The sequence below is a fragment of the Mastigoproctus giganteus genome, chromosome 3 (genome assembly GCF_048544385.1).
Source record: "Mastigoproctus giganteus isolate SK-2022 chromosome 3, ASM4854438v1, whole genome shotgun sequence".
Taxonomy (NCBI): domain Eukaryota; kingdom Metazoa; phylum Arthropoda; class Arachnida; order Uropygi; family Thelyphonidae; genus Mastigoproctus; species Mastigoproctus giganteus.
In genome coordinates, this window is record NC_143577.1 from 204,154,911 (window position 1) to 204,180,999 (window position 26,089).

The 26,089-nt window shown below is 38.7% G+C and overlaps 1 protein-coding gene across 2 annotated transcripts in view; it reads left to right on the forward strand.

Moving 5' to 3' along the window:
• Window positions 1–26,089, forward strand: part of LOC150088616 (uncharacterized) — a 345,392-nt gene that overhangs the window by 196,315 nt on the left and 122,988 nt on the right. For both annotated transcript variants that reach the window (XM_090369593.1, XM_090369592.1), the window contains exon 12: window positions 18,384–18,513. In XM_090369593.1, the coding sequence (XP_090225719.1) occupies window positions 18,384–18,513 (130 nt within the window). The remainder of the gene's footprint in view (window positions 1–18,383; window positions 18,514–26,089) is intronic.

Sequence of the window (26,089 nt, forward strand, 5' to 3'; positions counted from 1 at the left end):
TTTACTTGACCCTTCCTCCTCTGATGAAATTTCCTCCACTGCTTCATGAAGGTCCAAAAGTTCTTCTGTGATGAGCTCCCTTCTATGGGCCTCCACCAATGCCTCTACATTCTTACTATCAACCTCCAATCCCACGGACCTGCCCAAAGACACAATTTCATCAACAGGCTCTAATTCAAAACCTTCAAAGTCTGTTTCTAACACACACTCTGACCACAATTTCCTCCAGGCCGAGTTTATTGTCCTGGAAGATGCTTCCCCCCCATGTCTTATCAATTATCCTCAAACAATGGAGGATATTGAAGTGATTTTTCAAAAATTCTCTCAATGTAAGTTCTGTCTCCGATGTCACTTCAAAACACCTTTGAAACAGGACTTTTGTATAAAGTTTTTTAAAACAGGCAATGACCTGCTGATTCATGGGTTGGATTAGAGGAATTGTGTTTGCGAATAAAGCTGTATTCCCCTGCCAAATTGTCTTCCAAGCCAGGGGGATGAGCAGGAGCATCCAAAACTAAGAGGGCTTTTACAAGTAAATTATAACTTTCTAGATAAGCTTTCACACTTGGGGCAAACACTTTGTGAATCCACTCCAGGAAAAACTGTCTTGTTAGCCAAGCTTTACTGTTAGCCCTCCACATCACATTGTTTACTTTTTATGATATTGTTGTTCTTAAAATCTCTCAGATTTTCTGAATGATAAAGGAGCAATGGTTTAATTTTGCAGTACACACTATAGTGACCACACTGCAAGAGTGTTAATCTGTCTTTCATTGGTTTGTGTCCAGGCAATTTTTTTTTTTTTTTCTTTTGTGATGGCGCCTCCGTAGCCAGGTGGGAAGGAGCAGCGGTGCGTAGCACACGCTTCTTGATTAGACCGGGGTTCGAGCCCGTCACCACCAAATACGGAAGATGCGGAAAGGTCAGGAAATGACCACCGCATCTCCCGGAGCAATATGGCCTTAGTTGCTAATGCTCCTAAAAACCAAATAACAAACAAACAATCTTTTGTGATGTAGGTTCTTCTAGGCATTTTTTTCCAGAATAGGCCTCTTTCATCACAATTAAAAACTTGTTGAGGGATAAATCCCTCAGTGTCTGCATAGTTTTTGAAATCTTCAACAAACTTTTTAGCATCTTCTGCATTCGAGCTTGAAGCCTCTCCATGCCTAACTACGCTGTGAATGCCCGTTTGCCTTTTAAATTTTTCAAACCAGCCCCTACTTGCCATGAAATCGCCACTGGTTCCTGGTTTCTTTTGCTGCAGGTCATCATATAACTGCCTTGCTTTTTTGCCGATGATATATTCTGAAATACTATCACCAGCCATTTGCTTTCCAGTAATCCATACTAATAAAAGATTTTCCATGTCTTCATATGTTTGTGATCTTTTAGCAGCAAGAATTTTTACCCCTTTTGCCACATCAGCCGCTTTAATTGCTTCTTTATTTTTAATTATGCTGCTTACCGTAGTTCTCGGCATGTTAAATTCTAATGCTAAATTGGAAACACGTGTTCCACTTTCAAACTTAGCAACGATTTCTTTTTTCAACTCAGTTGTGGTTCTCGCAGCTTTCCTTTTTGGTTGTTTTTCTTCACTACACTTTTTTTGGGGCCATGGTCACTTCTTTTTACAAAAATAATTGCAAAATTAAAAAAAAATTTCACAGAGAAAATAACAGGTGATGCACACTGAACGATCGCATGAGGCTAGCTGACTGCGTGGGCGATCACACGAGGCTAGGATGACCTGTGGTGGGTGACGTTTCGTGAATATTGGATTTTTGGACGAATATCAGAGCATTTTTTTTGCCGAAAAAATGTGACGAATATAGGAGCTGACGAATATAGAGGTTCCATTGTAGTTAATTTCAACCCATAATGTATTATGCCTTGAGCATTTAGCCTTCAACTTAAGTACTATAGATGTGTTTTTCTCCAATTCTATGTTCTTTTCTAGTTACCAATGTCCCCATTTCTTCCTTTATGGCCAATTTCCCTTTAAGATCTCTTAATTCTAATTTAATAAAAATTTGAATTTTAATTCAAACGTTTATGCTACGTACTTTAATTTGTTTATGATTAAAATTTTCCTTAATTTAATTATTAATTACATAGTCAACAAGTATTTTCATTGGAAAAAAATGTGGACCAGATAGATCTTTGAATACTATTCCAAATATTTTTTTTTTGATTTTCCTCTAGCACATCTAGTTTTTGTGATGAGACCAATTACCAGGGCCACATTTTCTATTAGGCACCATGCCTAGGGCATACGAAAAAACAGGAAACTGAAAAAATATAATTCAGATAGAATTCAACGATTTTATTCCAACAATAAAATTCTAAAAACTAATTTTTAAACGAATTTCCAAGCTAAATTCCTTCATCTTTTTTTGTTAGCGAAATCTTTAACATCATCAAAGTTCATATAGCAAGTATGTTACTGCTGGAATAAGTGTTATGTAAATAACTTCAATGTTAGATTTATAGAAATGCTTTCAAATTTCTTTAAAAACAAAATTTTAGATTTAATGCAGTCATCTTAATGTTTGATATAATGTAGTGAGGCCTCAGAATGAAGAGTACCTAGGGCATACAAACACCAAAAGACAGCCCTGCCAATTACACGAGCATAATGAGACATTATACCATTCGCATACCTGTTCAGCAAACCTACGTGAATATTATTTATTATTGTTGTTTATACATTCATATTTATGTAATTGTTTTAATATCTGTATTAAAAATATACCAGAAAAGACATCAGCTTTGCAAATTGTAGCACCCAAAACTAGGCACCTGCGAGGAGATCTGATTGAGGTGTTTAAGGCCTTGAGTAGGTCGAATAAGCTCAGTGCTGATGGAATCCTTCCTCTTTCTAGGAATATAAACATGGAGGGGCCTAAATTCAAACTGGTTCGGAAAATGACCCACCAAAGGTGGGTCGGAAAACTGCTAGATTGGGGGGATACAAGGACTAATAGATTAACAGTAGCCACTGGCAGAGGTGAAAGTGATTCTTGCACTGCTTCTGATGGAATGAGTCGCAGCCTGGAAAATAAGATGCAGGATAGTTCAGAGACTGCTGAGAATCATTGGGGTACAAATAAACACATAGGTTTTGTTAGGGTAGCTAAGAAAAAGAACAGGTGCATGTATACTTCTGTGTACACCAATGCTAGGAGTTTAGTAAATAAATTTGATGAATTTGAGGTATTGCTCAAAACATCAAAGGCAGATATTGTGGGGATTTCAGAGACGTGGTGTCACACAGTTATAAGGAATGCAGAACTGGAATTTGGGGAGTACAATGTCTACAGAAAGGATAGACAGGGTAGGAAGGGAGGAGGGGTTATGCTATTAGTTAAGAAATACATAAAATCCAAGGAAGTGAAGCCAGTCGATATTGCTGGACAGTGCAGGGTCGAGTCAGTTTGGTGTGACATAAGCATTGGGAGATCAAAATTGAGATTGGGAGTGTGCTATAGGCCTAATGACTCTGATGAGTATAATAAGAAACTGTACAGGGAAATAGAGTGGGCCAGTAAATCAGAGAGTCTTATAATGGGGAAATTTTAATTTCCCAGATATTGACTGGAATTTGGGGGCTGGTCACTCACACACTAGCAAGGCTTTTGTGGATTTATTGGATGATTGTTTTCTACATCAGCATGTTTGGGAGGCAACTAGAGGGAGTAATACTCTTGATTTGATTATCAGTAGTGATTCTTCATGCATTAAGAATCTGCAGGTAAATGAACCACTAGGTGGCAGTGATCACAGTGTGCTGAAGTGGGATTTACTCAAAGAGGTAACTACCATTAGGGGTAAAGGGAAGGGTTATTGCTTTCGTAAAGGCGACTACGATGGACTGAGACAGTATTTAAATTCTATACAGTGGGACCAACTGATGATGTTACCAACAGCAAATTCAAAATGGGAAGCATTCAAAGAACTTATCTTGGAAGCTACAGGGCTTTACATACCAACTAAGAAATATTGTTCAGGGTTTAGGTCTAAGTGGATGTCAGATGAACTAAAGAGACATATGGCAGAGAAGAAAAATGCATGGGATACATACAAATTAACACGTGACACAGAAGCCTGATAGATACAAGTTGATCTGTAAAAAAAAAAAAAAAAAGGAGGTTAGGCAGGCGAAGGCAGATTACGAGAAATCTTTGGCAAGGGATGCAAAGAAAAACAGCAAAGAGTTCTTTACTTATGTAAACTCTAGAAGGAAGGGGATGAATCAGATTGGTCCACTTGATATCGATGGATCAACTGTTGATGATCCTGCTCAGGTAGCTAACAAACTGAATTAATATTTTGCATCGACATTCACACATGAGGAGTTATTCACCGAGGGGAATGCCAGAGGTGTATTCAACTCTGGCAGTAATCTAGAGAATCTTGTAATAACTGAGAGTAAAGTGGAGGAGAAATTGTTGAAGATAAATACAAGAAAGGCACCTGGGGTGGATGGGATCTATCCAGTTATATTAAAGGAGGCAGCAAACGAAGTAAGCAAACCCTTAGCCATAATTATGAGAGCTTCCTTGGACTCAGGGGAAGAACCCATGGACTGGAGAAGGGCAAATGTGACCCCAATTCACAAAGGAGGATCAGGGGGTGACACAAATAATTATAGACCTGTTAGTTTAACTTCTGTTCCTGGAAAATTAATGGAGGCACTGGTTAAAGAAGCACTGCAGGATCATCTAGACAAGACTTCAGTCATAGCTCAGACACAGCATGGTTTTGTTAAGGGGAAGTCTTGCCTGACCAATTTGATTGGCTATTATGATGCAGTCACAAAAGAACTGAATGCAGGGAATAACTTTGATATTATATACTTGGATCTTAGAAAGGCTTTTGATACTTTTGCACATGGAAGACTGCTGCACAAATTGGAGCAGTGTGGCATTGGAGGCAAATTGCTGCTATGGATAAAGGGGTGGTTTAGGGGGAGAAGACAGAGAGTGGTAATCAATGGACACTGCTCATCATGGACTAATGTTATTAGTGGAGTCCCTCAGGGTTCAGTATTTGGTCCATTATTGTTTTCTGTATTTATAAATGATATTGATGATGGTATATCAAGCTTAATGTCCAAGTTTGCAGACGATACGAAGGTTGGCAGGATTGTCAAGGACACTACTGACACTTTGCTACTGCAACAGGATCTGGAAAGGTTGAGCAGATGTGCTGAGAGGTGGCAAATGAAGTTTAACATTGACAAATGTAAAGTACTACATATGGGAAACAGCAACCCTATAGCAACGTATCAACTCTGTGGTACTACACTGACAGTGGTAGAGAATGAAAGGGACCTGGGGGTGGTTGTGCAGGCAGATATGAAGTTTTCTGAGCAGTGCAGATGGGCTGCAAGAGTAGCTCATGGTGTATTGTCGATGATATATAGGAATTTTTCTAGCAGGGATAAGGAGGTGATTATTCCCTTGTATAAGGCAATGGTCAGACCACACCTAGAGTACTGTATACAGGTCTGGAGGCCTCACTTCAAGAAAGATGTAGAGATGCTGGAACAAGTACAGAGAAGGGCAACAAGATTAGTGAATGGAACAAAGGGGTGCTCTTATGAAGAAAGGCCTAAATTTTGCAAATTACAGTGTCTGGAGACTAGGCACCAGCGAGGTGATCTGATAGAGGTGTATAAAGCCTTGAATGGTTTGAGGATGCTCAATGCTGATGGGATTCTTCCTCTTGCTCAGAATAATCACCTGAGAGGGCATAAATTCAAATTGAGAAAAGACAGATGTAGGACAGACGTGAGGAAATTTGCCTTTAGCCAGCGGGTGGTTGGTTGGTGGAATAGACTTCCATCCCTTGTCGTGGAAGTTGATAGCCTAAATAAGTTTAAGGCTCAGCTGGACAGGTATTTCGAACGAATAGAGGGGTGAAGTGGAAGTGGTTATTTTTTATTTATTTATTTATTTTTTTTTTTTGGCTGATGCTGCATAAGCTTGCTTCTTGCATCAAATGCCTCTACTAATGCTAATGCTAATGGTTGCAGATCAGATGTGCAGAAATTTGCCTTCAGTCAGAGGGTTGTTGATTGTTGGAACAGATTCTCATCTGGTGTTGTAGAACTGGGTAGTTTGAATAAATTAAGGAAGAACTAGATAAACTGATAGAGGTGAAATGGGAAGTGTTGGTTTTTTTTTGGCTTATGCTGTATAAGCTTGCTTTTTTGCATCTTTTGTCACTAGTTCTAATAATAATACAGTAGACTCCCCATTAACCGGCCCCTAGGTGACTGGTAATAGTTTGTAAATTAAATTTAAAAATATATACGGTATGTTGTATATAAATGTTTATTAAATATTTACTTAGATAAAAAATTCGGTAATCTTTATTTGTATTTTTGATTTAAATTCATTTTTTTGAAGCAAAATCACGCCACTTTTTCATAAGAATTATATCAATGGCAGATGAATTATCTTGCTGTTCACTATATATCTTATCGCAGTTTCAAGCACTTTCTTTCCTTCCAAATGATTTATTCTTTTGTCCTTTCTATCTCTGCTAATAGCTTCCAGGTTCTCTGGTTCTTCATCTTCCACCATTTCTCCTTGACTAACTGCTTCAATAATTTCATCGTCTGTTAACATTCCATTCTCTAGAACATTATCACCTACAAGCCATTTATTGATGTCTCTTTCTTCCAGGTCTTTGAACACTGATAATTGTTTCAAATCGTTAAGCAGAGTGATGTTGTGATCTGTCAGATCCTCAGCACACGGCTCTTTGTCCAGATTGCAGTTTGCAGTTAATTTTTCAACATCAGGCCATAGTTTTCTCCATGACTTCACAAACATTGATGACGGCATTTCCTCAAAAGCAAATGCCAAAATGTAAATCGCATCTTAAGGTAAATTTTCTTAAGGGCCTCAGTGAGTTCCATTTCTTCATTGGCGGTCTTCTCAAGAATTCCGGAAAGAAGTTTCTTCTGTAACACCTTTTCAGACTAACTATCACACCTTGATCCATAGGTTGCAACCAAAGGTGTAACACCAGGTGGTAAAAATACCACCTGATATCATCAGAAGATAGGTCGATTGGGTATGTTGGAGCATTGTCAAGGACAAGAACAGCCTTGAGTGGTAATTTCAAATGTTTCAAATGTACCTTAACTTTTAGAACTAATTCAGTTGAAAACTTTTCTTCAAATAGAAAAGAATCCATCCAAGCTGACCTCTGGGCTTTGTAGTAAACTGGTAGAGCGTTGAAATTTTCATTTTTAAATGCTCTTGGTTTGGCTGACTTTCCCACAACAAAAAGGGACAGTTTGTGACTCAGCAGCATTTGTACAAAGGGCACAGTGATTCTCTCTTGTGGGGCTGCTAGCATTTTCGTCAGAAGAAGCTTAAAATTTATACCTGTTTCATCCAAATTGTAGACTTGTTCAGGAGTAAGATTTTCCTTCTGTATAAAGCCTAAAAATTTTTGGGAAAATTCACTTGCAGCATTTTGATCAGAAATTGTCTGCTGACAATTTCTCACCTCCAGCACCTAGATAATGAATTCCGTGGTGCTTTTTCCATTGTGAAAGTCATCCCTCGCTGGCTAAGAATTCTTTTCCGCTGTTGACTTTCTTGTGCAAGTGTACTGCCTTTTCCTTCAAAACCAGCCTGCTAAGAGGTGTCCGTCTTTGTCGTTCTTGCATGAACCATATCCATAATGCAACATCAACAACTTCATTTTTTGGCTTCTTCATAGTGCACCTGTCTGAGAGCACTTTTTCTGATTCTATTTGCATACTGAAGTCTTGAAGGGATTTCTGGTTTCTCTGCCAATCATTCACCGTACTTTTTCCGAAAACCAGTTCATTACATATCCATTTTACAGGTTCTCCATTATCAATACATTCCAACACTTTTTGTTTCAATAGTTAACACGTTCCGTTTACACTTGTTCGAGCCTATCATTTCAAGTTAACATGATTTAAAAAAACAAAAATTGATGACGAAAGTATGTACACACGAAGTGACTGCAATCCAAATGGCACGGATAGCAAAGACTAATTGAAGTGAAAAAAGTTATAGGATTGTTATAGTGCACTGTACTATAACGTTCCCAGAATCTTTTAATTTTGCTTTCCTGCTGGGCCCATGAAACTGGAAATATGATTTGCAGAAAAATCTTGACGAAAATATGACCGGTTAAAACGGAGACCCATTAAAGTGAGACCAGATAAGAGGGAGCCTACTGTATACTTATTATTTCTTATTTTAATTATTTGATTATAAATCGTTTCAGATAATATTTGGTGAATTACTGAAATGTATTCATCATCTTGCTTTAAGAATGAAAAAAATCCCCCAACAGATTCTGCTATGTGTGTATGTGTGTGGCTCTTTCCTAACTAAATCACAGTGGTGTACAATCATGAACAGATATTTGGAAAATTTACCAGTTATATCTGACTGTCCTCTGTGACTGGAATAAGGCATGGGCAACTTGTTATTCTACATGTTATTTGTACTGCTTGTTTGAATGGATTACGTGACTGGTTGAACAGAAGGAAAAAATCTTTTATACTGTTTGCCATACCCACAATATGGAGGAAGCCAAAAGACCGTGATGGCAACTGCTACTTTTGTATTGTGAATATAACTAGATTCTGTTTTGTTTTGTAATGTGAATATAAGTGGATTTCTCAGTGAAGAATAAGCACAAGGTTATTTATCTGAACCTGAATTCCCTAATGAGAGTAATTCCTCATGATGACAATATGCCAATCTAGTCCTGCACAGCATGGACTAAATTCTTTAGAAGATAATATAGAATGCAATGAAGGTGTGATTAGCAGAATATCCTGAGAGCCTTTAACCGGCAAGTGGTTGATTGCTGCAACAAACTTGCATCTGTCATTGTGGAAGTTGTTAGCTTAAATAGATTCAAGGAAGAACTGGACAAAGTTTTTGAGCGAATGGATCGGTAAAATGGGAAGGGTTGGTTTTTTTTTGCTAATGCTGTATAAGCTTGCCTTCTCGCTTCACATGCCATTACTAATGCTAACTTTAGCCAGTCCAGGGTGCATCCCAGACAAAGAAACATCAAAGCCAGAGCTGTTTACCTAAGATAAGTTGAATGACCTTGGTTAGGGAGACCAAGACTGAGTATGAGAAAGCACCAACTGTGAGAGCAAAGAATGGGAACAAGGAGCCTTTCGTGATTGTGAATACAAAGAAGAAAACAAATCTGATTGGGACCCCTCTATACTGGCCATGGGAAAGTCTTAGATAACTCAGTTGATGTTGCTGATGAATTGAATAGGTACTTCACATCGGTCTTTATTGACAAAAGACCCTTCATACTGAGGAGAGGTTGTGTGAGTCAAGCTGGGACATATGAAATTAGTGATTTTGAAATTACAGATGACTGTTTATTAGAAAAATGTTTGAGTCTAAACGCAGATAAGTCTCCATGGCTGATGGAATATACCCAGTATTTTTGAGGGAGGCAGCCAAAGAGTGCTCACTTTAACCATTGGAGTTAATTATGACAGCATCGTTATACTTGGGACAAATTCCAAATAAATTTTTCTTTTTATTTATTAGTAAATGCCAATGTATCACCAGTACACAAAAGTGCTTTCAAGAGCAACATTGGTAACTACATACCAGTTAGTTGACTTTTGTAGTAGGCAAAACTTTTGTAGTAGACAAAACCTTGGATGCAATGGTTAAAAATGCAATTAAGGGACATTTAGATAGAAACACATTCTGAAGGACACACAACATGGATTTGTTAAGAGAAAATCATGTATAATTAATTTGGTAAGCTATTTTTACACAGTTGCAAATGAGATGGATGTTGGGAACAATTTTGACATATTTATTTGGATGGCATTTGACTCTGTCCCTCATGAGAGGTTATTATTTATGCTTGAACGTTGTATTTACTGGAAAGATTCTAAGTTAGTTGCAGGGCAGAGGGTTGTGATTAATGAATATTTTTCTGATTAGTGTAATATCAGAAGTGAGGGTCCCCCCAAGGATTGGTTCTTGGACCACTGTTGTTTCTAATTTTCATAAATGACATTGATGAAAGGATAAGGGATGTAATGTCAAAATTTGCAGATGGTGTAAAGATTGGGAGGATCAGTGTCTCCTTCAGGATGACTTGAACAGGCTTCAAGAATGGTCAGAAAAGTGGCAGTGCTGTGTTTTAATGCAGAAAAATGCAAGGTCTTAACTTGGGAATAGCAATCCCAAAATAATGATATTAAGAGTAGGAGACCGGCAGAATTACTTAACAAGTACAGGTCACTGTTGAAAAAAAGCCGTGAATTAGGGTTGAATTTGAAAGTGTCTGCAATTCTACCACGATAGGAGGGAGTATATGATGAGAGCCTTTTCGATCAATTCGGCCCTGGAAAGATTGTGCAAGGCTCAAGGTTAGAATTTTTTTCAGCCTGGTCTATACTTGTTAACAGGAGAGACTGCTTCTACAGGGATGGGATACATTTAAATAGAAAGGGTGCAAGAATATTTGCTGATACTATCGAGGCAGTGTTAGGTGGGTTGGAAAACTGATAGCTTGGGGGGATACAAGGACTAATAGATTAACAGTAGCCACTGGCAGAGGTGAAAGTGATTTTTGCACTGCTTCTATTGGAATGAGCAGCAGCCTGGAAAACAAGATGCAGGATATTTCAGAGACTGCTGGGAGTCATTGCGGTACAAGTAAACACATGAGTTGTGTTAGGGTAGCTAAGAATAGGAACAGGTACATGTATACTTGTGTGTACACCAATGCTAGGAGTTTGGTAAATAAATTTGATGAATTTGAGGTATTGCTCAAAACATCAAAGGCAGATATTGTTGGGATATCAGAGATGTGGTGTCACACAGATATAAGGAATGCAGAACTGGAATTTGGGGAGTACAATGTGTACAGAAAGGATAGGAAGGGAGGAGGGGTTATGCTATTAGTTAAGAAACACATAAAATCCAAGGAAGTGAAGCCAGTTGACATCAAAAGTTGGGTCAACTTTTGATGATCCTGTACAGGTAGCTAACAAACTAAATGAATATTTTGCATTGACATTCACACATGAGGAGTTATTTAGCGAGGGGAATGCCAGAGGTGTATTGAACTCTGGCAGTAAGCTAGATAATCTTGTAATAACTGAGAGTAAAGCGGAGGAGAAATTGTTGAAGATAAACACAAGAAAGGCACCTGGGGTGGATGGGATCTATCCAGTTATATTAAAGGAGGCAGCAAAGGAAGTAAGCAAACCCTTAGCCATAATTATGAGAGCTTCCTTGGACTCAGGGGAGGTACCCATAGACTGGAGATGTGCAACTGTGACCCCAATTCACAAAGGATGATCAAAGGCTGACACAAGTAATTATAGACCTATGAGTTTAATTTCTGTTCCAGGAAAATTAATGGAGGCACTGGTTAAAGAAGCACTGCAGGATCATCTAGACAAGACTTCAGTTATAGCTCGGACACAGCATGGTTTTGTTAAGGGAAAGTCTTGCCTGACCAATTTGATTGGATACTATGATGCAGTCATAGTATCCAATGGATACTGCTGCTATGGATAAAAGGATGGTTGAGGGGGAGAAGACAGAGTGGTAATCAATGGACACTGCTCATCGTGGACTAATATTATTAGTGGAGTCCCTCAGGGTTAAGTGTTGTGTCCATTATTGTTTTCTGTATTTATAAATGATATTGATGATAGTATATCAAGCTTAATGTCCAAGTTTGCAGATGATACAAAGGTTGGCAGGGTTGTTAAGGACACTACTGACGCTATGCTGCTGCAACAGGATCTGGAAAGGATGGGCTGAGAGGTGGCAAAAAGAGTTTAACATCGACAAATGTAAAGTACTATATATGGGGAAACAGCAACCCCCAGATCAATGTATCAACTCTGTGGTACTACACTGACAGTTATTTTGTTATTTGGTTTTTTTTTTTTAGGAGCATTAGCAACTAAGGCCATATTGCTCCGGTGGTATGCGGTGGTCATTCCCTGACCTTTCTGCATCCTCCGTATTTGGTGGCCACGGGCTCGAACCCAGGTCTAATCAAGAAGCCTGTGCTACGCACTGCTGCTCCTTCCCACCTGGCTACGGAGGCACCTACACACATTGACAGTGGTAGAGAATGAAAAGGACCTGGGGGTAATTGTGCAGGCAGCTATGAAGTTCTCTGAGCAGTGCAGACGGGATGCAAGAGTAGCTCATGGTGTCTTGTCAATGATATACAGGAAATTTTCTATCAGGGATAAGGAGGTGATTATTCCCTTATATAAGGTAATGGTCAAGCCACACCTTGAGTACTGTATAGAGGTCTGGAGGCCTCATTTCAAGAAGGATGTAGAGCTGCTGGAACGAGTACAGAGAAGGGCAACAAGATTAGTGAATGGAACAAAGGGTTGCTCTTACGAAGAAAGGCTTAAGTTTTGCAAATTACAGAGTCTGGAGACTAGGCACCGGCGAGGTGATCTGATAGAGTTGTATAATGTCTTGATTGGTTTGAGCATGCCCAATGCCGATGGGATTCTTTCTCTTGCTCAGAATAATTACCTGAGAGGGCATAAATTCAGATTGAGGAAAGACAGATTAGCATTTAGCATTAGTAGAGGCATATGATGCAAGAAAGCAAGCTTATTCAGCATCAGCCAAAATAAAAGAAAAAAAAAAAAAAAAAAAAAACAACCACTACTCCCATTTCACCCCTCAATTCGTTCGAAATACCTGTCCAGCTGAGCCTTAAATTTGTTTAGGCTATCAACTTCAACAACAAGCGATGGAAGTCTATTCCACAAACCAACTGCCCGCTGGCTAAAGGCGAATTTCCGCACATCTATCCGACATCCGTCCTTCCTCAATTTGAATTTATGCCCTCTCAGGTGATTATTCTGAGCAAGAGGAAGAATTCCATCGGCATTGAGCATGCTCAAGCCATTCAAAGCCTTGTACACCTCTATCAGATCACCTCGGCGATGCCTAGTCTCCAGGCTCTGTAATTTGCAAAACTTAAGCCTTTCTTCGTAAGAGCAACCCTTTGTTCCATTCACTAATCTTGTTGCCCTTCTCTGTACTCGTTCCAGCAGCTCTACATCCTTCTTGAAATGAGGCCTCCAGACCTGTATACAGTACTCAAGGTGTGGCCTGACCAATGCCTTATACAAGGGAATAATCACATCCCTGTCCCTGCTAGAAAAATTCCTGTATATCATTGACAAGACACCATGAACTACTCTTGCAGCTCGTCTGCACTGCTCAGAGAACTTCATATCTGCCTGCACAATTACCCCCAGGTCCTTTTCATTCTCTACCACTGTCAGCGTAGTACCACAGAGTTGATACGTTGATCTGGGGTTACTGTTTCCCATATGTAGTACTTTACATTTGTCAATGTTAAACTTCATTTGCCACCTCTCAGCCCATCTGCTCAACCTTTCCAGATCCTGTTGCAGCAGCATAGTATCAGTAGTGTCCTTAACAACCCTGCCAACCTTTGTATCGTCTGCAAACTTGGACATTAAGCCTGATACACCATCATCAATATCATTTATAAATACAGAAAACAACAATGGACCCAACACTGAACCCTGAGGAACTCCACTAATAACATTAGTCCACGTTGAGCAGTGTCCATTGATTACCACTCTCTGTCTTCTGCCACTCAACCATCCCTTTATCCATAGCAGCAATTTGCCTCGAATCCCACACTTCTCCAATTTGTGCAGCAGTCTTCCATGCGCAACAGTATCAAAAGCCTTTCTAAGATCCAAATATATAATATCAAAGTTATTCCCTGCATCCAGTTCTTTTGTGACTACATCATAGTATCCAATCAAATTGGTCAGACAAGACCTGCCCTTAACAAACCCATGCTGTGTCTGAGCTATAACTGAATTCTTGTCCAGATGATCCTGCAGTGCTTCTTTAACCAGTGCCTCCATTAATTTTCCTGGAACCGAAGTTAAACTAACAGGTCTATAATTACTTGTGTCAGCCTTTGATCCTCCTTTGTGAATTGGGGTTACATTTGCACATCTCCAGTCCATGGGTACCTCCCCTGAGTCCAAAGAAGCTCTCATAATTATGGCTAGGGGTTTGCTTACTTCCTTTGCTGCCTCCTTTAATATAACTGGATAGATCCCATCCACCCCGGGTGCCTTTTTTATGTTTATCCTCAACAATTTCTCCTCCACTTTCCTCTCTTTCCTCATCTAGCTCACTGCCAATGTTTACTTCACCTACGACATTCCCCTTCCTGAATAACTCCTCATGTGTGAATGTAGATGCAAAATACTCGTTTAGATTGTTAGCCACCTGAGCTGGATCCTCAACTGTTGAACCATCAACATCCAGTGGACCAATCTGATTCATCCCTTTCCTTCTTGAGTTTAAATAGGTAAAGAACTCTTTTCTGTTTTTCTTTGCATCCTTTGCCAAGGATTTCTCATAATCTGCCTTTGCCTGCCTAATCTCCTTTGTGACTTGGTTACAGACCAACTTATATCTATCATAGGCTTCCACGTCACCCATTAATTTGTATGTATCCCATGCATTTTTCTTCTCTGCCATATGTCTCATTAGTTCATCTGACAACCATTTAGGCCTGAACCTTGAACAATATTTCTTGGTTGGTATGTAAAGCCTGGTAGCTTCCAAGATTAGTTCCTTGAATGCTTCCCATTTTGAATTTGCTGTTGGTAACATCATCAGTTGGTCCCACTGTATAGAATTTAAATACTGTCTCAGACCAGCATAGTCTCCTTTACGAAAGCAAAAACCCTTCCCTTTACCTCTGATGGTAGTTACCTCCTTGAGTAAATCCCACTTCAGCACACTGTGATCACTGCCACCCAGTGGTTCATTTATCTGCAGATTCCTAATGCATGAAGAATCACTACTGATAATCAGATCAAGAGTATTACTCCCTCTAGTTGCCTCCCGAACATGCTGGTGTAGAAAACAATCATCCAATAAATCCACAAAAGCCTTGCTAGTGTGTGAGTGACCAACCCACAAATTCCAGTCAATATCTGGGTAATTAAAATCCCCCATTATAAGACTCTCTGATTTACTGGCCCACTCTATTTCCCTGTACAGTATCTTATTATACTCATCAGAGTCATTAGGCCTATAGCACACTCCTACTCTCAATTTTGATTTACCTATGCTTATGTCACACCAAACTGACTCAACACTGCACTGTCCAGCGATGTCAACTGGCTTCACTTCCTTGGATTTTATGTGTTTTTTAACTAATAGCATAACCCCTCCTCCCTTCCTATCCTGTCTATCCTTTCTGTAGACGTTGTACTCCCCAAATTCCAGTTCTGCATTCCTTATATCTGTGTGACACCACGTCTCTGATATCCCAACAATATCTGCCTTTGATGTTTTGAGTAATACCTCAAATTCATCAAATTTATTTACTAAACTCCTAGCATTAGTGTACACGCAAGTATACATGCACCTGTTTCTATTCTTAGCTACCCTAACACAACCCATGTGTTTACTTGTACCGCAATGACTTCCAGCAGTCTCTGAAATATCCTGCATCTTGTTTTTCAGGCTTCTGCTCATTCCAATAGAAGCAGTGCAAGAATCTCTTTCACCTCTGCCCGTGGCTACTGTTAATCCATTAGTCTTTGTCTCCCCCCAAGCTAGCAGTTTTCCGACCCACCTAACACTGCCTCGATAGCATCAGCAAATATTCTTGCACCCTTTCTATTTAAGTGTATCCCATCCCTGTAGAAGCAATCTCTCCTGTTAACAAGTAACAAGTACCTGCTAACAAGATGTTGGATAGATGTGCAGAAATTTGCCTTTAGCCAGCGGGTAGTTGGTTGGTGGAGTAGACTTCCATCCCTTGTTGTGTAAGTTGACAGCCTAAATAAATTTAAGGCTCAGCTGGACAGGTATTTCGAACGAATGGAGGGGTGAAATGGAAGTGTGTTATTTTTTATTTTTTTGGCTGATGCTGCATAAGCTTGCTTTCTTGCATCATATGCCTCTACTAATGCTAATAACTTACCCACTTGGTGGGTTTTAATTATAAACAGTAGAGAAAGAAAAGGGATCTTGCAGTTATGACACAGGCAGATATGAAGTTTTCTGAGCAGCATAAACAGGCAGCCAGTAAAGCCTATGATGCCCTATCAATGGTTGTATCAAACAATATTCTGTAGAGATAGGGAGGTCGTAATCCCATTGTATAAGGCAGTGGTAAGACTGCATTTGTAATGTTGTGTCCAGGTATGGAGAGTTCATCTGAAAAAAAAAAAGACATTGAGCTTCTTGAATGGGTCCAAAGACAGGCACCTTGTATGATGAGATCAGTATAAGGAAATACTTTCTGTGAACTACAGAGCTTGGCAACTAGGCACCATAGAGGAGATCTGATTGAAGTTTATAAGGCTTTGAGAGAGGTTAGTAAAATGAGTGAAGGTGGATTTTTCACTGTTATAAAGAATTCCAGAACTAGAGGGCCATAAATTGAAAATTACAGAGGAAGAGTTGGAGACTAGATTGTACTAAGTTTTCTTTTAACCAGAGAGGTGGTGATTGTTGGAACAAGTTGCCTCTGCAGATAGTTGAGGCTAATGGTTTAAAGGTCAACTAGATAGTTACCTACACAAGGAGGGGAAAGCGCATTATTTATATTTTCTTATCTATTTATTTATTATTTATTTTTTTTGGCGAGTGCAGGAAAAGCCTGTGGCTTCCTTCCACTTTGTGATTAATACTGATATCTCATTAGTGATTTGACCTTCCTCATAGATAAAAAAAAAAAAAAAACCCCAAACTTCTAGTCTCAACACCAAAACAGAAACATTTTTTTAACAAGTCAAAATGTCTCACTATCAGAGCAGAAACAAAGTTTTGGTGACATTCTTTACAGTAAATAGCCTGCTGCCATAATATCAGTGGAGGTTTAAAGGAAACATACCATAAAATGAAGACACTACTCAAAACAGTTCAATACAGCATTCATCAATGGAATATCTCCAGTGATCTCAAAGCCATTGGTATGTTAATAGGCATGTAAGGAGGATTCACAAAATATTGTTGCTTCCTATGCTTGTAGGACAGCCATTCCTCCTCAAGGTGTTACATCAGACATGACTGGCCTCGAAGAAGCCATATATGAATCAGGAATGAGTAGCCTGTAGTAAAAAAAAAAAAAAAAAAAAAAAAAGTAAACTGCAGCCATTATCAACCCACTGCAGGATGGAAGCCTCCTCAACGATTCATGCTAAGGGAAATGGACCATAATCTGCCACGTTGGTCCAGTGCGGGTTGGCAGATTGACCGTATTTAGCAGTCAGGGGCTTGAATCCCGGTCTACTCAAAGAGCGTGTGCTACTGCACTCCCGCTCCTGACCACTCGGCTATGGAGGGTTAAGCCTGTAGTATGTTTCATTAATGAATCCAGTGAAGATTCTCCTTTCACTTCTCCACATTAAACCTAATGAAGGATTTTTGTGAAAGTAGTGGATAAGATTAATTCGAGAGTCCTGTAAGGTACTTGCTAAGGCTTCGCTTTCCTCTACTAAACTAATTCTAAAAGGCAGTAAATATGAATACATTGAAACCCAAGTCATGTTTTTGGCAATAAAAATAGGATGTAGATGTGTGTTTTAGCTTTTTCTGCTTTTTTTGCATTGGTTGTATAAATTTTTATGTTATTTTTTCCATATTGGGAAGCATTCCACTGACAACAGCTGTGCATGCTACAGGTTGGCTACCCCTGCTGTAACCCATATTTAATCAACATAGGCCTTTCACTTGTTCCTCTGAATATATGAAATCCTTTCATAAAGTTGTTGCCTTGCTATCTTGGATTAGAAAGGTTATTTTTACTCACTACAAGTACTATTTTTACAATCCACAGGCAGTATAGTCCAATCCATTTGTGGTTGCAAATGAGTTTAGAAGTCCTTGTACAAAGTTACTCAGGTTTGAATTTTCATTTTTTTTTTAAAGCTTCAAGCATACCGTTGTAAGTAGTATAACTGGTTGATTTCAACTTTGATTAATTTCTTTGTGATGTCTCATTTTGTCATCCTTTCTTTTCATTCTTTCTTCTAGACTAGATAATGAATTCTGAAGTGTGGTTGAAATATTGTGAAGAAATATGGATTTTAATTATCTGATCAGACCAGAATCTTTTACAGTGTATCTGATTTAAGAAACCAATAAACTATTTCATTTTGCTAAAAACTGGGAACATGTATTGTTATTAAGCTAAAATTTAATGTTTTTTTAAGATTAATCCACTCAAATTATATCTTTACCACAAGATTTAGGTAAAAATTTTTTCTTAAAACTAATTTTTCAAAGATTTAAAATTTCATTTTTGCATAGGTTTCTCTATGATTTGGCTCAAATTCCAGAATATGCAGACAGAGTAGCTTGCATAATGTTTCAGTCAACATTTGCTGAAAATATCAGCTCAACAGAAAATAAACTTAACAATCTAAAACTGACTTGTGAGGTAAGTGAATAATCCAAATGATATTTAAATATTAGAATTAAATATTACAGTGATTGTTTCCAAGCTGTTACTAACCACTTGACTGTCTCGCCTATATATGGTATGTGCACTATGCTTGTTATTTGGTTTTTAGGAGCATTAGCAACTAAAGGCCATATTACTCCGGGGATATGCAGTCGTCATTGCCTGACCTTTCCGCATCCTCTGTATTTGGTGGTAACGGACTCAAACCCCAGTCTAATCAAGAAGCGTGTGCTACGCACTGCTGCTCCTGCCCACCTGGCTACGGGGGCACCGTGCACTATGCATTTCAATGTATCTTGTTTGGGATGCAAATATTCACTAAACTGTCATCAACACTATAGGATTTTCCTGTAAAACAATGTAAATTTTTCTACAGTCATAATTCGGCTATTGCAGACCTGATGGCTCTACTTCAATTCAATAATATCAATATCTGCATCACTTTTTGCATGAATCTATAGATAAATTTCTTTGATTAGCTTTGGAAACTTGCTAAAAAATTGTCATTTTATTATTACCAAATATGATTAAAAAAAATAATGTATTAGCTCTTCTGAGAATTGGTATCATAGTTACTTTAATTAGGGAAGGACATTATGTGGTTGTTTTCCATTAAGATTATTACTATATAATTAATACCACTCATATACCACATGAAATTAATAATATAGCTTATTAAACTAATCACTATACAATTTAAGGTGACATTTGCAGCATCTTACTGATACCCATCATCAGACTATGCTGCTGTCAGACTCTTGCTTATGCACTTCAGGTTTCTGGGAGCATTGGCAAGAGGAGTCTGACAGCAGCATGGTCTGATGATGGGTATCGGTAAGATACCCAAAACATCACCTTAAATTTTATAGTGATATAGGCTATTAGCTTAATAAACTATATTATTAATTTCACATGGTATATGAGTGGTATTAATTATAGTAATAATCTTAATCATGGATGCTGGAAGGATATTTTGCAAGGTGGTACATGTGGGAATAAATTTTTTGCTCACCAAATTTTTGAATACATGCAATATCTTAAGTCAGGTTTAACTGATTTACACATACAGCCGAGCCAACATTTCATGATCAGTGGGAGAAAATACTGCACAAACTGCGAACGCATTCGGGCAAAATGAGAAAGAAAAAGGCATGAAATTTTGTTATTGGAATGAAATAGGAATAATATGTAAAAATTGTATATTGCTTTGAAATCCAAAGGTGGTGCACTTGCACCACCTTGCACCATACTGCCGGTGCCCATGATCTTAATTGTAATTATTATTATATTATATTGATTTTTGTGACCAAACTGACAGATAACAATGATTCAGAAGTTTTCTCTTATTGAATGAGGTTGTGAACCTAAGGTAAGATTGAGTATTACATGTTAAAATACTCAGATGTGTTTACACAAGCTCAGTTGGGCTTATGTGATCTGTTTATTAGAAGGTTGGATTGTTTGCTTGAGTCCATTTTTAGGTAGTTATTTATGTATGATGAGCAGCTGGTATCAGTTATCAATCCCATCATTAACCATATAGTGATTCTGTTGCTATTTATCAAGCATGCTGTTAACTGAGTAGCAGCACACTACTGGAAGCAACCCTCCACTTCCCTGTTGTAAACTAATCCTTCCAACATCCCAAGAAGGAAGACTTTGTCATGATATGATATATTTTATATGGAAAATATGTACATAGATTAAATGATTGGCCACAACTTTATGAAAGGTTGATGTTTAATTCCATAACGCTTCCAATTTCTTTTTACCCCATCATAGGACAAGTGAAGCAAGGAAGAAAGCTTATGCAGTATGAGCCAAATAACCACCAACCTCATTCATCCATTGCCTCTAATAATTTGCATAATTTTTCCTTAAATTTGTTTAAACTACCCATCTCCACAAAACAATATGGAAGTTTTTTCCAACAATCAGTCACTCTGACTAAAAGCAAATTTTCTCACATTTATCTTGCATCCATCCTTTTCAATTTAAGTTTGTTCCCTTGTGTGTTGTCCAAAAATGAGTAAATACTCCATCAGCATTCAGTTCGATCAATCCATTTAAAGTCTTAGGCATTTCAATTAGACCTTCTTGCAGGTGCCTAGATTCCAAGCACTGCAATTTGCAAAACTGAATCCTTTCATTGGTGAGAGTATCCTTTTGTGTTGTTAACTAATCTTGTTGCTCTTATCTGCATTCATTCTAACAGGTCCACATCCTTCCTAAAATAAGGCTTCCAGATCTGTATGCAGCACTCAAGGTGCAGCCTGACCATTGATTATACAATAGGATAATCACCTCCTTATTCCTGATTGTAAAATTCTTGTATATCTTTGACAGAATCTCCTTGAGCTATCCTAGCAGCCTGTCTACACGGCTCACAGATGTCATGCTGCACAATTACCCCCCCCCCCCCAGATCTCTTTCATTCTCTACCACATTGAGTGTGATACCACCTAATTAGTGTGTTATTCTGGAATTACTGCTACCCATATGCAGTACCTTGTATTTATCAATATTAAACCTCAATTGCCAATTCTAAGCCCATCTGTCTAATTTTTCTATGTCTTGTTACAGTACTAAGCCTTCATTCCAGTCATTAACCAACTTGCTGACCTTTGTATCATCTGCAAACAATAAGCTTGATATATCTTCATCAATATCATTAATAAATATTGAGAACAGTAAAAGGGCTCCACTAATAACATTATTCCAAGAAAAGTAGTGCCAATTTATAATCATTCTGTCTTCTGCCACTCAACTATTCCTTTATTCATAGTAGTAACTTGCTTAGTTTGAACAGCAGTACTTCATGTGAAAGAGTGGTAAAAGCTTTACTGAAATCTAAATATATGATGTCTAAACTATGTTTTGTATTCAGTTTGTATTCTTAGGACTTATTCTGACCACAAGATCTGAGGACTTATTTAACAAGTACAGGACAATGTTGTGGAAAAGTCATGAGTTAGGGTTGAATGGGAAAGTGTCTAAAATTTTGCCCAGGCAAACATCAGATTATTTAGACAAGATCTCCCATTAACAAATCTGTGCTGTGATTTTTGTTTAACTGTATTCATGTCAAGTCGATCCCACAAGATCTGAGGACTTATTTAACAAGTACAGGACAATGTTGGGAAAAAGTCGTGAGTTGGGGTTGAATCTGAAAGTGTCTAAATTTTTTGCCCAGACTCGATAGAAGGGAGTACATGTTGAGAGCCTTGTCAGTCAGTTCTGCCGTGGAGAGAATGTGCAAGGCCCATGGGGTAGAAGTTTTCTCAGCGTGGTCTCTGCTTGTTAACAGGAGAGGCTGTTCTTACAGGGATGGAATACCTTTAAATAGAAAGAGTGCAAGAAAATTTGCTGATGCTATCAATCCAGTAATAGACAGGTCAGAAAACTGCTAGTTTGGGCGGGGGTCACAATCTAATAGATTAACTAGAGCTGCAAGCAGAGGTGAAAGTGATTCTTGCACTGCTTCTGTTGGAACATGCATCAGCCTGGGAAGCAAGGTGTCAAGGATTTCAAGCCCTGCTGTGGGTCATCACAGAACAAGTAAATACATGGGCTGTATTAGGGTAACTAAGAATGAGAACAGGTGCATGCATACTTGATTGTACACTATGCTAGGATCATTGTACATAAATTTGGGGAATTGAGTACTGATTAAATCATCAAATGCATACATTGTAGATATTATTGTGACAAGATCAGCTGCAAAATACTTGAAAAAAATTCCCCTCGAGCAAGCAGGATTCTGCCCAAACCAAAACTGTGTAGATGAAGTCCTCACCTTAACAACACACATTGAGACAGGGTTTCAAATGTAACTGAAAACCTCGGTGGTCTTCATTGATCTAACTGCAGCTTATGACGCTGCTTGGAGCACGGCTTAATATATAAAATACTCTGTACAATACCCTGCAAAACAATCGCCAGACTTATTGATAACATGTTCACAAATAGAACTTTGCAGGTGATAATGGGACACACAAAGAGCAAAAAAAAAAAAGAAAAGAAACTCAGCAATGGCCTACCCCAAGGCACTGTCCTTGCTCCATTACTTTTCTGCCTTTACATTGCAGACATGCCTGAGACTCGCTCCAGAAAGTTTGGCTATGGCAATGAGACACAAATCAGTCGAAAACCAGAAGAGATTTTAACAACTGACCTATCCACCTTGGGAAAATACTTTTGCAAGTGGAGGCTCCAGCCTAGCACAGCCAAGACTGAGGCATCTTGCTTCCATCTCAATAATAAGATGGCAACTAGAGAGCTGAACATACACTTCGAGAACCTCTGTCTTAACCACAACAAATATCTGAACTGCTTGGGTGTTGTACTAGACAGAACACGGCGATTAGAGAGCTGAACATACACTTCAAAAACATCCGTCTTAACCACAACGAATATCTGAAATACTTAGGTGTCATACTAGACAGTGAACATTTGACAAGGACTGCATCTTCACATAGGCCTCTTGGGTTGGGAATATTCATATTCATAATAATTACACAATAGACCAACCGACGTTATAAATAGTATTAAATTTATTAAAATAATGTTGTAAATAAAATTCCGATAAAAACTGACTGTACAATATAATATGAATTTAAACTGCAAAGAATTATTTACAATAAAACAATGTAAATTAAACACAGGATGATAAAAGTGCTAAAATAACCGTAGCTTTCAGAGGCATCCACCTCCTTTTTCAACAGTAAGGCTTATCGTACAGCACATCCTTAAATATCAGCAGGCTCACGGTTCTCAGCACGTGGTTCCACAGGAGCATGGGCAGCAAAACTGAAAACAAGGAATAACATTCTGCAAAAGCTGTGGTACAACATGGGGCTCCTCTGCCACGACCTTACGCTCATCAGCTCTCAATCTTGTCTATGCAGAGTACTGTGCTCCAGTTTGGCTTAGCAGTAACCACATAAAAAAGGTGGATGTACAACTAAATAACACCATGCGCATCATAACTGGAACACTCAGGTCCACCCCTACCTTTTGGCTACCCGTCTTAAGCCACATTCTGCCAATAGACCTCCGAAGAAAATGTGCCCTCATCAGAGAACACAGAAAAATAATAAGAGAATCCTGAACTACCAACAAACTGAGGCATTCGAGACCTAGGAATAAACGGGCTGCGTTCCAGACATCCACCAATCCTGATGGCTAAAAACATTGTAACAAACCAATTTCAACCTTCTGGATACAAGAGTGGCTACAAAACTCCCCTCCTCGATGTCATACCATGTATCTCTGAAACACCACCTGGTTTTGACCAGCCTCATAAGATATAACTAGCATTAAACAGGGCACAAACGTGCCACGGTAGCTGTGCAGACCTTCTCTATAAGTGGGGCAAAATTCCTTCCCCGACGTGTGACTGCGGAGCTGATAGACAGACCATCCAACACATAATAGAGGACTGTGCCTTGCGAACTTGACGCCTCCGTAGCCAGGTGGGCAGGAGCAGCAGTGCACCTGCACACGCTTCTTGATTAGACCGGGGTTCGAGCCAGTGACCACCAAATACGGAGGATGCGGAAAGATCAGGCAATGACCACCGCATATCTCTGGAGCAATATGGTCTTAGTTGCTAATGCTCCTAAAAACCAAATAACAACAACAACCTTGCGAGCTTACGAAGGAAACCCTGGAGACTTCCTGATGGCGACCAATGTAGCAATTGACTATTTAAATAAGTTGAATGTTGATCTGTGATTCTTGTTCTGTTTTATTTAATTTTATACTTAATTTTATATCTATTGTTCTTGAGTCATGTAATTTGATTCCATGTGTACCATACGATAAATAAATTGTAGAGATATTGGCGACATGGTGTCACTCAGACATAAGCGATGCTGAATTTGAATATAGGGTGTACATATTGTACAGTGTTTCTTGTCAAGCAGCACTGGGGGACCCCCCAACTCCTCATAGTATACTCTGAGCATTACAATACAAACTCTGTTGGGTTGGGTTGGGTTGGTATGTTGTTTCTCCGGCTGTTTAGTTGTGGGTCCTAAAGTGAGACCCCCATTGCTTGTCACTCACTACGAGGATGTAGGGTATGGGTAAGGACTCTGCCAGGGCCAAATCCTGGACATCACCTGAGCTTGCCAGAGAGGACCCCGAGAAGAAGAAGAAGAAAAAAAAAATTCCAATTTTTATTGGAAAGAAAGTGCAGGGATGATAGTTGAGTGTTGGGAAGAAGGAAGAGGAAGATAAGAAAGATGGATGATAGGAAGACTTTCCACTGGAAATTGGAAGTTAGGGATAGAGGGGTCACCTGTGTGAGGTACCCACCTTCCACAGGAGGGGGGGGGTCTGTTAAGAGTAGAAAAATGGTTTGGGGTGGTAGAGTCCACCAGGTGAAAAGTTTGGGTGAGGAGATGGGAAAAGAATAATGGTATTAAGGGGGAGTAAAGTCATAAGATCAGAATGTCCTATATGGGAGGGAGATTGGACTGTGGGTGCATAGCAGTGTCGGCCCTAGGGGTCCTGGCACCCAGATGCAATTTTAAGTCGAGTGCCCCTTACTTTTTTTTTTAAATGTAGTTAAAATTTAAAGGTTAAAAACTCATAACACATATATTTTTTTTTGTAAATTGTGTACTTTGAAAAATACATACACAGTGGATTCCGGTTATTTGGGCCACTGGTTAATCGGGGCAGCCGTTTATTTGGGGCAAATCTTAAAAAGCAGAAACCAATCGAGAAAATAGCCCGGGTTTACTTTGCTTAATTGGGACAGCATGCCATTTAATCGGGGCAGGAGACTGCAGCACTGGAGATTACCCTACGATTGTCTCCGACGATACCACGTGGTTCGGTCGAAATTCTGGAGGTCACAACCATAAAACAACAAAAACAATTAGCAGTCACCTGTTTATTGGGCTTTTCTGTTAGTGAAATCTATCATAAACGGACAGTAAACTCGATCTTACTGAATTTGCGATAATACCGACAGCTGGAATTCTGTGGGTTATTATGGTGAAATGTGTTTACACTTCCATGAAATCTTCAATCATATAAAAAAATTAATTTTCAGATCTTCTCATTCCTATTTTTAAAGCTTTGTAACTCGATACTCCGTTCTCACTTGCACATTTTGTGTTACTTACAATTTTCATGTGCCATGTTCTTTGTTATTGATTGCTTATATTTATGTATTAATTATTCTGATTTTCACGTATATTCTTCAGATTTTCACGTATATTCTTCAGATTTTCACGTATCATTTAATTTTTTAATTGGTAAGGTAATAAAGAGTAAATTTGTGCTTAATATATCTTTGCTTTTATAGCCTGTGGATAATATTCCTCTTATTTTTGCTAATTAGAATCGCTGTTTAATAGAATTAAAATTCAATTCACAAACGTGATCACAATGACCGGCACTTTCTGCACATCGTATAGTGAATGGTACTTTATTATGTTGACTCCATCGTAACGTGATTTGATTGTACAGTGAACCAATTGTAAAGTGTGGGGGGGGTACATTGTATTTTTAACTATTTATGTGAAACTTCGGATAA